Source organism: Pseudorasbora parva, chromosome 15 (assembly GCF_024679245.1).
Source record: "Pseudorasbora parva isolate DD20220531a chromosome 15, ASM2467924v1, whole genome shotgun sequence".
Classification (NCBI taxonomy): Eukaryota; Metazoa; Chordata; class Actinopteri; order Cypriniformes; family Gobionidae; genus Pseudorasbora; species Pseudorasbora parva.
Genome location: NC_090186.1, coordinates 21726308 through 21743638, shown reverse-complemented (window position 1 = coordinate 21743638; position 17331 = coordinate 21726308). Strand labels below are relative to the sequence as shown.

The window sequence follows — 17331 nt, the reverse complement described above, 5'->3', positions numbered from 1 at the left end:
ATTTAGCTTATTAGCACACACACACTGTGGCTGAGCATGCAACTTTAGTCGCGGAATGCCATTGAGGGTGTCGCAAGAGTATTGTGGTCTTCATAAATAGGTGTTGAGTTGGCTGAAGATGGTGCCCTGGAGGCTGAGGTGTCTGCTGGAGCTTAGCTGAGCGTTCTGTTGTGTTGCTCGGCTAGCGTGATGAATACGCTGCCGTATTCACCTTCTATTCTCTCTGACTTCGGTGTAACACAATAGAAGGATTTATGAACACACACACCAAAAAAAAAAAAAAAAAAAAAAAAAAAAAACCTGCAGAGAGCTTCTGGCTCAAACTAAACGCTTTAAAACCTGCAGCTGAAATCTAGGTTATGGACTGCATCAACCATTTTTAACCACACACACACTGTTCTCATTTTCACTCTCTCTCACTCTCTCTGCCTGTGTCTGTCTACCTGATTAATTTAGGCTGTCTGTCTGTTGGACTGAGTCGGATTTGAGTTATTAAAAGCCATTCTATGTGCTCTTTCTCCCACAAGCACGCAGGGGCAACTATCCACTAATTAGAATCACTATCATGCAGGGTTGCGCATTCTCTGGCCACAAACACCGCTGGCCCCTGTTCTGCTGTTGAGTGTGCCAGTCTCTGGCGTCATATGGTGTGCCATTGTGTTTCTGGATGTCAAACAGAGTAAACACATCATGCCCACTTACAATTTGGACTGTTTATGTCAAAAAAGAGAGGAGTTTTTGACGCATGGTGTATGTGTGTGTGAACGCATGTGTTTGTGCATGTGTCTGTGAACATGTGTTTGGCAAAAGATGAAGACAGTGATGAAAATACAAGCAGAACTGGTTGTATGCTCTGGGGATTGTGTTCCAGTTTGATCCTGCAGTGCATGCTAGTGTCAGGTTGATGGGTGCATTGCTGCCATCTAGATTATATGTTTGGAATAGCATATAGTGCTTTACAAATTTCTGAAATTTAATGCATGTAATGTGGGCACAGTATACTGTATGCATAAAATAAAGATGACCTGCTACGGTACATTTGCCACAATGCAAACCCAAAAAGCACACTGCACAGAATCTCAATGCAATGTGCTCAACTTGACCTTATATCTCCCGTGGGACTAGGGTTGTAACGGTATGAAATTTTCACAGTATGATAATTGTCTCCGAAAATATCACAGTTTCACGGTATAAAAAATCTTTATTGTTTTGCTCTGTTTGTTATTATTATAATCATCAGCTACAATGACCCATCAATAAATGAAAACAGATTTCTTTATTTATATGTAACATATGGTTTAAATCAAACTTTTTTATGAAAAAAATACTAACTATGATTACAAAAATGTAGTAAGAAATGTTAATTGTGGAATATGTATATGTGAAAAAGTATGTAATATAAAGTGTATTCTAGCATTACATTCTAAATGGAGCCATTGCAAAAATCCTTTTTTCCCCCAATCTTTTTGCCTTGTTTTTCAGTTTTTTATATATACACACACATACACTCCCCCCACACACACGCACACACACGCGCACGCACGCGCACGCACGCGCACACACGCGCACACACGCGCACACACGCGCACACACGCGCACACACGCGCACACACACACAGACACCAGGCATAATATTATGACCACTGACAGGTAAAGTGAATAAAACTAACGAAACCTGAGCGACTTTGACAAAGGCCAAATTGTGATGGCTAGATGGGTCAGGGCATCTCCAAAACTGTAGCTCTTGTGGGGTCTACAGTGGTCAGTATCTATCAAAAGTGGCCCTCATTAAGATTAAACAGACAAGATAGAAGAAGATAATACTGGTTCTAATAGAAAGGTGTCAGAATTCACAGTGCATTGCAGTCTGCATATGGGGCTGCATTGCATTGTTGCAGACCATGTACAGTACACCCTTTTCATAGAAACGGTATTCCCATCCCTGGTGGCTATGGCCTCTTTCAGCAGGATAATGCGCACTGCTACAAAGCAAAAATGGTTCAGGAATGGTTATGGTTTGAGGAGCACAACAACGAGATTGGTGTTTTTACTTGGCCACCAAATTCCCCAGATGTCAATCCAATCAGGCTTCTGTAGGATGTGCTAAACAAACAAGTCCGATCCATGAAGGACCTACCTCACAACTTACAGGACTTAAAGGCTGTTTGACCAACACAATATATACAGTGAGGAAAATAAGTATTTGAACCCCCTGCTATTTTGCAAGTTCTCCCACTTAGAAATCATGGAGGGGTATGAAATTGTCATCGTAGGTGCATGTCCACTGTGAGAGACAATAAAAAAAAATCCAGAAATCAAAATGTGTATATATGTGTGTGTGTGTGTGTGTGTGTGTGTGTGTGTGTGTGTGTGTGTGTGTGTGTGTGTGTGTGTGTGTAAGGAAACAGTGAGGAACATTTTTGAAGTGCAAAATTTCAACAACAACTAAAAAAATGATCCATTGTTCCAGAACAAAAGAGCTTGATTATGCTTCATTAATTATGGGTACTTACAAAAATTAATTAGTCAAGTCCTTAATTGCGGATACAGCAGATATGCACATACAAATACACTCCAAAACCAGCAATTGCCACCTGGCAAGAAAATTTATATTTAATTTCTTATTAATGTGCTATTTTAAGAAGACAAACTTTTCACTTATGAATGATTATGGCTTTGACAGCATTGAGCTTACAAGACAATGGCACTTTGCTGTAACTGCCTTGACCCTACATAGAATTGTCTCGCAAGCTCAAGAGCCCATTTGAGGGGTGAAATTGAATTTGCCTCTATGATTAGAAATGTCAGAGTGATGAAATGGCGAATAACTGCCGGAGGTTAAACATGGGAGACATCATTAAAGAAACAGACGGCAACTTATTCTTCATTAATGGAGACAGAAAAAGAGAGGGAGAAATAAAAAAAAGAGAGACCGAGTTAGAGGAGAAGGATTTCTACGTATGCTTTGCCATGTTTGAGAGGCTGTTGGGCTAATTTGACATTTGAACATTTACTGCACCTCATTATAACTGCTCACAGCCTATTAATCTGTCTGCTGACTGGATAGATGGACCACACATTCCTCACTGTCATTCTACTATTGTTCACTTATCCAAAACCACTTTCACAAAAGTATGACATTTTCCTGAATCAGCGTCCTTTGTTGTTCTAAGGCAATGTTTATATTAGCAAGTCACATACCTTATTAGAGGGCAAAGGTTGGTTGAATTTTCCAAGTGTTGTTCAAGGAACGACAAAGGACATCAAGCCAGTAACAAATTTGACTTGTTTAAATCTCATTAGGAGATTCCTTATACATTTAAAAACACAAGCAATTACTGTAGCATCCTAGTCAGACTTTTTAACCAGGTGTGCTTGGTGGCATGTGTCAAAAATGTACTGGGTGCAGATGTTCGTATTCGCTCTAGACAAAGTGTTAGCTGCTCAGTTGCTTACTCTCATGACACATAACAACACAGCTAAAATATTCCTAATATATCTGAACGTTTATTGAAAGAATCATAGATTCACCCCTAAAAGCAGTTGAGATGTGTTTGAGCCGAGTCAGGCATGGTACCTGAAAGGGACAAAATATGCTTTACCTTTAAACGGTACACTGGAAAAAATTATATGTTCAATAAGTTATGACAACATATGTTTTTACATTGTTTTAACTCATCAAAGTACATTAAGAAATGTTAAACTTTTTTTATAAGTTATACAAGATGTATGTTTGTATGCATGTATGTCAGTTTAACATAATCTAAGTTGAAATAACTTAGTGTAACTTAACATCCAAGTCATTTGTAATGCAAAAGTTAAAAATTTGCTTTTTTTTTTTTTTTACAGTGTACAGGGCATTGGCTGAGGACACACATCTAAATCAAAGATGACAAATAAGAAACACCACGGCAGGTGCCAATTTAAAAGTATGCCAGAAGTGTTTATTTTTATTTTTATTATTAAGCATAAAAAAGCATAATATAATACATATTAGTAGAATATTATTAGTAAACATAAGTATTCTTTAAAAATAAGTTTAAATAATGCAAATAGATGCATTTAACAAATGTCTCAATTAAAAATCTGTGAAGTCTATCTTTAAACACTTTGTTTTAATTAAAAATAAATTTAATTATGGAGAAAATGAAATACTATAGTGTCAGTTATGACTTTTTTTTTCATATTTTCATTTGATCAAGTCTAATTAGTTTTGTACCAAATACAATGTGATTTTCATTGATCAAGATCTGCCGGTACTTTTTTAGGCAACCGCACATTTTCCTTCTTTGGTGAGCAATTTGTGTACAGCTGTCCTTAGCATGAAATCCCCCAAATTCCAGCAAACCAATGAGAACAGACATTGATGACGATCCAAAACAACAAAGTGTAGAGACCAGAGCTGCTGTGGATTTGCTTACTCTTAACCCTCTGTGACTGGCAGATTTGAAGACAATGACTGCCATTTGACAAATAAATGAATGATGGAGATTTAATCTTAATGTTAATTAGCCAGTCTACGAATGGTTTGGGTATGCAGAGCTTCGGTATTCGCAGCTTATATAGACCTTTAGCTTATACAGCTCTGGAAAAGATTAAGAGACCACTTAACATTGACAATTCCATGTTAAGTGGTCTCTTAATTGTTTCCAGAGCTGTATAAATGAAAATCTGATGTGTGACATCCTTATTTCTGACACAGCCAATAATCAGACTTTAGCTTTATGACAAAACAATTCCGAAAATACGCTTGATGTTACAACCAGCAAATAGAAAGTGTATTCATGTCACTCACGATCGTTGCACTGGGTGCCAGAGTAAGAGGTCATGGAGCAGTCGCAGGTGAAGTTCTCCCACTGCTGGATGCACACGCCCATGTTGGCACACGAATCCTCCTGGCATGTAGTGCTTGGCCCTGACATGGAGGAGACAGGAACAGCGTGAGTCAATGGTAATGACAGATATCAACAGGCATCTTTGTCTCACAGGCATAACAGCAAGACCAGCATGCATGCAAGGTCATTCACGGGTCAGCATCAACGCTGGGTAAACAGATTCATCGCAGCGTATTTGTCCTGAATACTGAATGACACTGTAGTAGAAGTGGAACATTCCGACAAGCAAACAAACAAACGAAAAACAAATCTTAATCAGTATGTTGGTCTTGTTTCTCCAGTAAAAATATTGAAATCTCCTTAAAACCAGATAAATGTATTTAGACAGCAGAGCTTTTTTCTTTCATCATTTATACTTTTTTCTTTCATCATTGGCAAATCTTTGTTTAATTTATTTATTTATTTATTTATTTATTTATTTATTTATTTATTTATTTATTTATTTATTTATTTATTTATTTATTTATTTATTATTTTTTGTTAAGCATACAGTAAATCGATTACACTTTAATTTAAAGTGCTTTTTTACAGTGCAATTACAAATTAAATGTATGAGTAATAAGAGCAGTATGTGCACTTATTTGTATTTACAGTGTATTTGCCTAAAAAAGTACTGGTTAATACATGGGTTACGGTTAGGTTTACGGTCAGGGTAAACCTTAGCCTAGAAATCTAGACGCACTCTAGCGGCAGCAAATTTAATTTGCCCGCAAGTGTCGTCTAGCAACTCTCAATACACTTCTGAGCTGTATTCCTCAGAATCTGGACGGCCCAATCACATCATGTATAGAGTCGGCAGGCGGGGCCATAATGACGACGGCCGAGTTGCGTTTGCGTGCTTCTAGTAAACACAGAAACTGGCGAACGGCGGCGGTCTTTCGAATCAGCTTTGACCGCGATCCTGGAAGACTTGGAGTTAAACTTTTCTCTGAGAAAAGAACAAAGAACGGCACTGAAGTCATTCTTAAAAAGGGAAGATGTGTTCGGAGTTTAGCCGACCGAATACGGCGAATGTTTAATCTGTAAACTAGCTCTGTTTCACCTTCGTTGCTCTGGTTGGTGTAGCGCTATCCTATCGCGTGCAGAGGGAGTTTGAAAGACAACCGTTTATCCCGCCCCTCGGATTGCGCCCTGTCTATGGTGAGTTTCCAGACCAAACATCTTGATGTGGGTCTGGCTTGTCAGGCTAGGTAAACCTAGTAATTTCTCAGTTATTGTAATAACTATAAACAATACATAGTATATACATGGGGCACAGGACAGTAAAATAAAGTGCTACCGTAATAATTAACTGGTTAGGATTAGGTTTATGGATAGTTGTAATTTTGCATAATGCATATAGTTATTACTACAGTAAATACACAAACAAGAGTATCAAGAACATTGTAAAATAAAGTTTAACCGTAGAAAAAGAATATGGTTCATAAGCATTCTTTAGCTTTTTACTGGCTCCCACAGCTCTCAGACTCATCTTCTAATGGCTCACTTTCTATTCTAATTAAACCACTATACAAAATGACTGAAGAAATGTGTCATCAAATCCTGATATACAGGATACAAACGTACAGATGCAATTTTGGTTTATTTTAATGAAAAGGTCTATTGGGGCAGATTATCTGGATCCCTGAAAATCTGATACAGCCAGATATAAGAATGTCTTTCAGAATAAGTCCTCATATCTAGATCAATAAGTAACTTTTTTTATTTCAAAGTAGTAAAAGATCTGCCATCACCCCCCTTTTTTAGCCAAAACCATGACAATGACATACTCAAACTCAAATATTGAGGGAACCCTTTGGAATATACGCACAGTTGCGGTATGTTTTGAATAAAACATTTTTATTTTATTTTTTTTGTTCATTACAGTGCTTAAGTAAAAGTTATGTAAAAATTAGGTGCCTGTAAAGTTTTTTTTTCTCTGACTGTTTGTGAATAACCTTCTAAAAAAAAAGGAGCTAAGCCTTTGTCATTCTTTTACTGTTTTCAGACTGTCCCCAGTATAATTGTGAGGTTTATATGAATAACAAAATAATTCAAAATTAACTTAACTTTAAAATATTTTAACTGGAAGCAAGTCTTAAAATCTTAAGCATCAGTATACTGTTTTATGATTATGTATTTTTACTGGAAATCAAAACAACAACAAAAAATGATATATATATATATATATATATAGCAGTGACGAATATCTCTAAAGTCCATTTAAAGATACAAAAGCAGAAATCCTGAACACTGCTAGAAAAAAAGAAGAAAAACAAGTGATGCAATGTGAACACCATCTACTAACATTTCACTCTTCAAAATACATTCCACACTTCATTATAAACAATTACTGAAGAAATGCAAACAATTCTGTTTACACTTCATCCAGATTTATTCAAGCCATAGACATGTCAATTTCAGCAGCTCAGATCACCAACAAAAGAAACCAAACAGAAAGACATGCATTCAAAACAAGAGCGAAGCCCTCAGTGCGGATGTATGAAAGTCTCCTCTGGCTGAAAGTGCTTTTATTGAGTCAGGGAAGCAATGGAAGAATTCTTTCTTTTCTCTCGCTAGTTTCCGCCTCTAATGATTCCCCTACTGAACCACTCGTGGATGCTCTCAACACAATATAAATGAGTAATTGCCAAAACATCCATTAAAATGCTTCAGTAAGGGAGAGAATTGTGGCCAATTGCTGTTGAACAGCGGGACACTAGACAATGTCTCGATTTTGATGTGCCTTCAGTGGAAAGCTTTAAGCAGAAAGGTTCTTCAAGGAGGATATTTATAGGGTTTGGAATTATTCTCAGTTCCCCTCAGTTACTGCATGGGTCAGCGACAAAAATGTAGAAAATGCTGCAAATAAATAGATCGATAGATAGATAGATAGATAGATAGATAGATAGATAGATAGATAGATAGATAGATAGATAGATAGATAGATAGATAGATAGATAGATAGATAGATAGATAGATAGATAGATAGATAGATAGATAGATAGATAGATAGATAGATAGATAGATAGATAGATAGATAGATAGATAGATAGATAGATAGATAGATAGATAGATAGATAGATAGATAGATAGATAGATAGATATGTTTACATTTACCATTTACGCATTTGGCAGACGCTTTTATTCAAAGCGACTTACATTGCATTCAAGGACATTCTATAGGAAAGCTTTAGTGGAGCTTTAGTGTTTAGTGGAGAGACATTAATTAAAGCTCAGTGCAACTTTCAGCCAGGTGTATGTAAATGAGGTGAAAAGGTCAAACTCTCTACCTTGCAGGTCAGCTTTGGTGAAACCGACTTTGTTAGCAGGAAATTTCAGGAAGAATTGGATAATAACAAGGGTTGGTTATTGGAGCCAAGCCAGAGGAAAAAATTGTGAAGGATAATGAGAGAGTAACATGGGTAATAAACTTAGGGAGGCAATAATAATAATAATGAGGTAATTTCAATTCTATTCTACAGTTAAACAAAATGCACCTCATTCAAATCTGTAATAAACAGAATGTGGATCTACATAATACGTTACTAGTAAATTGTGTTAACATGCCTTTGGTTAAGGCTCCATCTAGTGGTTACAAAGGCTCTCAGCATATCAACAAAACAACATAAGTTCAATAAAAGGTCAATACATTGCAAAAATCTAATTAAAATCTAATTAAAATATAAATATTTAGAAAGACAAAAACAACAGCAGGTGCAGTGGTTAAATTAGGTTTGAATTTAATGGTTTAAACATTTTGGTAGATGTTGAGGTGTGATGAATCGCATATACCTTCACAGCCGCGTTCGATCTGCCCGCTGCGGAATAGAGCATCATTGATGAGGTCAGGCAGACGGCCATTGAGATCCATAGAAGCTAAGCAGCCCTGGAAACCCTCACGAGACACCACCAGCTTTGGCAGGTTCTGGTACATGTTCGGCCCCAGACCGGCTACAAACAGATCACCTGCAAAGAGTAAAACAATAAACCTCTAATCCAAGTCAAATGTACAGTCAAAAATGTCAATAAAAAGGTCAAGCAAATTGGTTTGGCAGACCTTTCAGGTCCAGATTTTTTGCTCCATTGACCACCTGGCTGACAGACTTGGCGTCCACCTTTAACGTGTGTGTGTTGCTGGCATCTCGAGTGATCACCACATTGTGCCACTGGTTGTCGTTAAGAGGACTGTCACTGTTTCCCTTCAGAAGACTCGGTCCGTTTCCCAGGTCAAACACATAGTGGATATACCTGACAAACAAATACACACACACACACACACACACACACACACACACACACACACACACACACACACACACACACACACACACTAAGCTACATGTCCCAAATACATCCAAGTGCACTTCACTGAAGAACACTCAGCCCAAGTATGCACTGAAGAAAACTCAGAACAGCTGAAAGGCTCTCTATTAGATGGCAATGAGAGTGAATACTCGTTTTAAAGAGAAAGAGGGGTTATGTTCTGATTAAATAAAGTGGGTTTAGTTTCAATGTGTATATATATATATAAATAAAAAATAAATAAATAAATAAATAAATAAATAAATAAATAAATAAATAAATAAATAAATAAATAAATAAATAAATAAATAAATAAATAAATAAATAAAATAAAATAAAATAAATAAAAATAAAAAAATAAAATAAAATAATCATTATATGGTTTTAAATGCAAATGCTAAAGAGTCATGAAACATTATTGCAGTAATTATTATGTTTCTAGCATGTTATATGTTTGGCAACAGTTCTTCTAACCCTAATAGATGGAATGTATAGCTTTTCTTTTCTTAAACAACCATGTAGGAAAGACACATCATGGCCATATTCTAGGATGACATGTAAAGATTCATCAGGCTCAAATTGTGAAAGAATGGTTGGGCACCTCTGAGTCAATACCTTCAATTAAATAAAATACAGACTGCTTGACTCTATCAAGAGGTGCATCGATTTTTGGTCAAGATCTTGAAATGACAATAGTCAAGTACTCTGTAAAATATTCTCAAGCAGATCCCAATTTAGAGGTGTCAATTCATGAGTGAAAATAAATCTTCATGTGCCCTCCAAATCATTCTTTTACAATTTGAGCCTGATGAATCTTTCAATTGCCATCCTGGAATATGGCCATGACGTGTCTTCCTACATTGTAGTTTAAGAAATTAAAAGCTTCAGACACCATAAAATAGGGTTAGAAGAAGTGTTGCCAAACATACAACATGCTAGAAACATCACAATCACTGCAATAATGAGCCAATCACAGACTATTAATCATTTGCCAATTTAAACAGAAACAGATTCCCCAACATTAGCTGTTCACAGTCTTCTGGGCCAATCTAGATCCTAGAAAATGAACACAATATTAGCAGTGGACATGTCTCTGCCTGGGTTACTTCCAATTCCTCAGAATGGACAAAATAAGCCCTTTGGTAAAAGCTGGATTATTTTGAACCCTCTTCTTTCACTCACCCTTTGACAAGCTCCACGGCAATAAAATCATTCCCATCTCCACTGTTGAAGAGAATGAATCCGTCACCCGAGGTGGTTTTGAACTGAAAGAAGAGGTGCATGGTGCTATATGCCTGGAGCGTAGCAAGACCCAGAAAGCTCCCTTTAGTCTTGAAGGTAACAGGATCAGCCACAATGGAACGCATGCCGAAACGAGCATTTAGCTCACAGAATTCGATGTCCCCATTCTTGCACATGTCGATGTAGAAAAGGCCGTTGAATTTCAGGCCTTGCAGGTGACCAATGAAGTTGGATGGAGCCGTGGAGGCAAAACGCCGTTCAGTCAAAATTCCGGTCTCAATATTACTGAACTCCAGCCGAGTGTGGTCACCATTCATCTGACCTGTGAAAGAAGAGTAGGAAGTCTTAGTAAAGTAATTAGTAAGTGTTGGATTAATGCATTATGTATGTGGGTATATGCTTATGATCTGTAAAGTTTAAATTGCATTCATACCTTCTGCCACATCATCATCCACCAAGAGCTTGAGGTTTTTACCACGCCGCATCACTCTGACCGAATGCCAATCATTGTCGTTCACTTTCTGGCCAGCATACAGTGTCTCTGGTCCTTTGCCTGAGAATGATGTGTGTCAGTTAGTATTTACACACACTAACACTGCAAATCAAATTTCTGGCTTCCAACTATTGTAATCAATGATACCATGTGTAAAGGTCACACTAAAAAAGTGTTTGGTTTGTATTTGTAAACTTCTGTTATAAAGATAATAGACCATAAAATATTTTAATTGCAATTTAATTTTTAGTCAATAATTCAATATCAAATCAACTATTTAAACTGCTGTTACTCAGAAAAAGGCCAAAACATGAAATAAAACCAAAATATGGCTGAGTTATGTGGAACAGCATATCCATACTGCAGATATTAAAGTGATAGTTCACTTTAAAATGTAAATTATGTCATCCTTTACTCACCCTCAAGTTGTTTCAAACCGGTATGAATTTCTTTCTTCAGCTGAACACAAGGGAAGATATTTTGAAGAATGTCAGTACCCAAACAGTTAACTGGAGCCATTGACTTCCATAGTAGGAAAAAAAATACTATGGGAGTCAATGGCTCCAGTTAACTGTTTGGTTACTGACATTCTTCAAACTATCTTCCCTTGTGTTCAGCTGAAGAAAGAAATTCATGCAGGTTTGAAACAACTTGAGGGTGAGTAAAGGATGGCAGAATTTACATTTTAAAGTGAACTATCCCTTTAAGTTTTATATGTCGCCATTGGCTTGGCTTGCTCAGTTGGGGACACTAAAATTTCAATGTAAGTTATTTAACTAAATTTCCAAATAAAATTAATTTATTAGGTCTCAATTAAATGTATAAACTATAATACTGATCTGCTAACATTGTCGCTATATGATAAATTAAAATAAGCTATATTCATTGTAAATATAAATAAATATATACTATATAAATAAAGTTGACTTGACTTGACTAGTATGCTAGTAATCTGTGATGCTATATGCCCTATATGTGCTATACTGTATGGCTTCTTCTTCACGAAGTATGTAATACACCCAAACATAGTCGTAGGCATTTCTTTGTTTTAATGGTGCACTCATACGTACTCATATAGTCATACTCATATAGTAAATATTAGTAAATAAAGAATAAAATTAGTCCAAAGCATTGATTACTGATTTACTGGCATCATTAAAATAAGCTGCTCAAATATATTGAGCCTTCAAATTATCGAGCATGAGGCAAAGTGCCCCTCTAAATGCATTGTAGAATTAAAATGGCGTTGAATTATCAATTTCATTTCAGCCACTCTGCTTTTAATTGGAGAACATGCTTAACAAACTAAAACCTTTAATTGACTCCAACAAACTCTACAGAGATTACTCTCTAAACGACCTGCCCTGTGCATTTATACACATCGACACAAGTTAAATTTTTTTATAGTTAATTTATTTTAATGTTGATGGTGACGTAACACTTGAGCAATGATGGGAATTAAATTACACCATATTAAGACAGCAAATTACTTTAATTTACCAATAAATTAACTTTTCCCTGTCATTTATAGAGAAATACAAAGTATTTCCCTTCATTTACAGATAAATAAGAGCACAGCCATAGGATTGGTGCATGAAATCTGTGTTACTAGTTTTATTTCAATACATTAGGAAACTCTTTGTTAAATATAATCATGTTTCATGTGTTAAATTGTATTAAATATATTTTATTATTCTCTTATCAGCAACATACAGCCATTCATATAAGAAGGCTCCAAGTCGTGTGTTGTGGCCAGGTATGATGGATCTAAATTATAATTGTCCTATTTTACTTCTTCCCTGTGTACTGTCAAGATTGTCCAGATCACTGCTGCAAGAGCACATAAGACAGCAGGTCATGTGGTGCCACCTGTTACATTTTTTTTTTTTTTTTTTTCAAACCGCTTATCATGATGGGCCAATCGTAGTTGTCTGTAATTATTTTTTTTTATTGTATTTATTCGAATCAATTCACAGAGATTTCTGGGATTGATTTAAATTGCCAGGCAGGCTTTCGACAAACAGTTACACTTAATAGTGTATAAATAAATGAGACCTCCTGAGATCTGAATGCAACTCAATGGAAGATTTGCTGCTCTGAGGCTACAACTTTAAAATTAAAAACAAGGCATTCTTTAAAAATAAAATTTTAACAGCATATAACACATGGACAAGGAAGTACACTACCAATCAAACGTTTGAACTTTATTAATTTATCTTTCTCATATCCTTAAAAACCCTTTGATCTAAAGGCTTAGGCTGTGTCTAAAACCGCTCACTCGCTCACTAATCCCTACATAATGTATGGCATTTGAGTGCACTCTATATCAGCAAGGATTGAGGGAATTCTGAAGCTGACATATACACTGTGCTGGAGCCGTCATAGTGATAAAAGTAGGCTACTTTTATCTTACACATAACTTACTTTGGAAAATAATATGAATAACAATAACAACCATATGAACTTTATGTTGTTATTATACATACCTCCGTGCCAGCTTGAAGGTTTTATCAATTGTATATAATACACATTTATTTGGTTTGCTGTGTGTGGCAAGCAGCGAGGCGAGGGCCGATGAAAGCGGGCCGGTGGCAAATGATAATGAGCGCCAGCTGCGCGCCACACTGGTCTCAGGCGGAGTGACGGGAGTATAAAAGGTCTTCGCTCCTCCTTTTATACTCCCGTCACTCCGCCATGAGACAAGATTGGTGTGGCGCTCAGTTGGCGCTCAGTATCATTCAGCCCGCTCTCACAGTCCCTCGCCGCTTGCCACACTGTGCTTAATTTGTGTTCTTATTCATTAAATACAATTAAAATCTGCGAACAAGAACGTACACACATTAAAGTGTACGCCATTTTATGTATTTATTATTTTAGTATTTTTAGTTCTAGAAACTCTCCCAAGCAGATGATAATGACTGCAGAGCGCCCTCATGTGACCGTTATGAATATACACTACCTTAAGGTAATTAAAAAATATATTTTTAAATCATCCACCAAATGATCATCTCTTCCTTGTGTTGAGAGTCAACAATGCCAAAAATTTGTAAAACACTTGTCGGTTAGTAAACACATGAAATGGAAACTAAATTGTACCTTATTTTATATCATTTCATATAATTTTAAAATATATCTATGTAATATTGTCTTTCTATATTTTAATGTTTTCATACAGTATCTCTCTCTCTCTCCTCTCTCTCTCTCTCTCTCTCTCTCTCTCTCTCTCTCTCTCTCTCTCTCTCTCTCTCTCTCTCTCTCTCTCTCTCTCTCTCTCTCTCTCTCTCTCTCTCTCTCTCTCTCTCTCTCTCTCTCTCTCTCTCTCCAAAATGGCCGACACCTGGTATAGTGCACTATATAGTGGGTAAAGAGAGGTTTCAGACACAGCTTAAGACACTAAAACAAAATGTAGCATTTCAGTAATGTATGAGTGAAAAAGTAGTAAGTGAAAAATGTTAAGCATGCATGAGAAGTCATTTAGGGCTGTTTAAAAGCATTCCTCAGTGCCATTACAGTAATATATACGTTTTTCTGTAACGCAGTAATATAACGCATTATTAATACCATTTTGGTAATATTTTACCTGTTACAATCTCATTAACACGTTTCAACTATAAATTTGAACTCAAAATTAAGTGGTCGTGTTTTTTTATTTTATTATTTTAATTTTCCAACGCCACAAAACATTCTAACATAAGAAAAAAAAAAAAGGACAAGACCGTTATAGTCAAGTGCAATCTATGTGCGACACCAAGGGAACTCTCTACTTTGAGAAATAGCTCAAGCAATGTGAAGAAACACCTGACTAACATTAAGCTAACCGAGAGAGCTCTAGGGTTGGAGAAGAGAAAGAATTCAGCGGACAAGAGTTCGGGCAAGACAAATTAACAGGAATTAAGTTTATCTCGGTCTTCCATGTTGCTTGAACCCTGAGAAGTGTAGAGACACATGTCCACCCAATGCATGACAGGTTTATGCTCTGAACTTGAATAATAATAAAAAAAGAATAAAAAAAAGGATCTGTGCATCTTGCCATGCCATTAGGCTATAGGGTGCATTATAATGGGCTCTCATATTTTGTTTGGTATCTGTACCATACAATACCAGCCTTAAATCTGCTTTTGTAATTCTGACAGTGATTGTTACTTACTTTATTGCACCATGAAACGTCACTGTGCCCATTGCATTATGTTGTTAGTAGGCTTGGGATATCTATGTCAGCAGATGTTCCAAATAGTGTTGTTAGGGAATTAGATAAGGTTCTTTATGATTTCATTTGGAGGAAAAAAATACACTATTTACGGAAAGATATTCTAAATAATAATAGAGACTTTGGTGGCCTTGAAGTTTAAAATTTTACAGATCTTAATAATGTGTTTAAGATAAAATGGTTAATAGAATTTATTAAAAATAAAGATAGTATATGGAATGTTTTCCCAAATTACATATTTAACTCTGTGGGTGGCATTAATTTCCTTTTAAAATGTAACTTTTCGGTAGAAAAAATCCCAGTTAAACTGGCAAACTTTCATAAGCAGGCACTGCTGGCTTGGCAATTAATATATAAACATAATTTTTCACCGCATCGATACTTTATATGGAATAACAAAGATATCTTGTACAAAAAAAAGTCAATCTTTAATAAGACTTGGTATGACAATGGAATTCTTACTGTTAGTCAGTTACTTAATGAACAAGGTTTACTTTTAACATATTCTGAATTTCTCAATAAATTTATGATTCCTGTGAAGCCAAAAGAATATGCTATTATCTTTGATGCAATCCCGGGCAGAGTTGTATCACTATTACGAAACCCTGGATTTTCTCCTATAAACGTTGATTTTCAAAACTGTTTTTCTAGTGATACAATATTTATTGGGGATATTAACATAATAATAGATAAATGCAGTAACAAATATATTAGAAATATTTTAAAAACAAATTATTTGCCTTGTTCAACAGTGTTTTGGTCTGCTAAATATGAAAATATTAATTGGAAAAGAGTATGGTTAACAACAAACAAGTTTTTTATTAATAATAAAATTAGAGAGGTATCTTATAAAATTTTGCACAGAATTTACCCTGTCAAGGAGTTACTTAAACGTTTCCATGTGGATATTGAAAACTTGTGTGAATTCTGTGGTATTGCCAAAGAATCTGTAACTCATTTTTTTTTTGATTGTATATTTTCAAAAATGTTTTGGTTTGATGTCTCTAATTTCATATCTAGATTGTTTGGAACATGTATACAAATTGATTTATATGATGTAATATTTTTCTTTGTACAAGACAATATCGATTCCAAAAGTACGATGTGCTTCCTTATACAACTTTTTATTTTACTTGGAAAATATCACATTCATGTGAAAAAATGGGCTAAAGCTAAGCCAAGCTTTGAACATTTTATAAAAGAAATTAAACAATATGGCACTACATTAGAGAAAATTAAAAACAAAAAAGCAAGAAAGACCTATGAAGCTTTTTGTTACTTTAAATTGTTGTAATTTTACCCCTGGCATGAACTACTTTAATTTAAAAAATATATATATACTTTGTTTTTTTGTCTGTTTGTTTTTGTTTTATACTTGTTGTGAGCTGTAATTGCATGTATCATTTTCTGTATATATTTTTGCATGAATAAAAAAATAAAATAAAATAGTAGGCTTGGGGGCCTACACAGTCATATTTCTATACCACATCGCCCTCTAGTGGGTGTATAATGTACAGCAATAAACTGCATTTTAGCATATTAGAATGCCATTGCCTAGTCATGCTTCTGTGTTTATTTTAGTGAAAGTAACTAGTACAAAAAAGTAATTCAAAAGTAGCTTAACACATTACAATTCAGATACAGTACTATCTTAATGCAACTAATTACTTTAAAATGACATGTAACTAATAATATCTAGGCCTAGTTTCAGGATTTTAGTTCAGCTAGGGTAACAAATACTTCCTTCGTGGGTCAAAATGGTTCGAAGCCCTAAAATTATGCTTTGTTTGTGCTTTGTTTGTGCTTTGTGTGTGGGTGCTTTGTGTGTGTGTGTGTGTGTGTGCGTGTGTGTGCCCGTACACATAGGCGCCAATTTATGTTTTCTCTCTGGGTGCTCATGGGCGCACACGGCCTTTAAAAAAAAGACGTAAAAAAAGTAGTCAAACTTTTTTTTGCATTTCAGAACCTTAGGAAATGGACAGCGGCCGACACAAACACACACACGCCTATTTAATTGATAATAAAGCCGTAAAGTAGCATATTTTTCAAATCAGAACAGCGCCACTTCTCACAAATACAGACAGGTTTGGAGATGAAAAGTTTAACTGAGACGTAACCGCGATCAGTTTCGTGGGAAATTAAGAATCAATGTCACACAAGTCCACGCAGTAAAATTGGTGGATTGGACACTGACAGCGACACATAGAACC

The 17331-nt window shown here is 35.7% G+C and overlaps 1 protein-coding gene across 15 annotated transcripts in view; it reads right to left on the bottom strand.

Annotated features, from left to right (window-relative positions):
* nrxn3b (neurexin 3b) overlaps positions 1 to 17331 on the bottom strand; it is a 442510-nt gene that overhangs the window by 230904 nt on the left and 194275 nt on the right. For 11 of the 15 annotated variants that reach the window (XM_067417365.1, XM_067417366.1, XM_067417360.1 and 8 more), the window contains 6 exons: positions 10855 to 10974; positions 10362 to 10743; positions 8935 to 9125; positions 8670 to 8843; positions 8168 to 8194; positions 4796 to 4915 (listed from right to left, as the gene is read on the bottom strand). In XM_067417365.1, coding sequence (XP_067273466.1) covers positions 4796 to 4915; positions 8168 to 8194; positions 8670 to 8843; positions 8935 to 9125; positions 10362 to 10743; positions 10855 to 10974 — 1014 coding nt within the window. The remainder of the gene's footprint in view (positions 1 to 4795; positions 4916 to 8167; positions 8195 to 8669; positions 8844 to 8934; positions 9126 to 10361; positions 10744 to 10854; positions 10975 to 17331) is intronic. The other 4 variants (XM_067417364.1, XM_067417363.1, XM_067417357.1 and 1 more) reach the window with 1 other exon arrangement.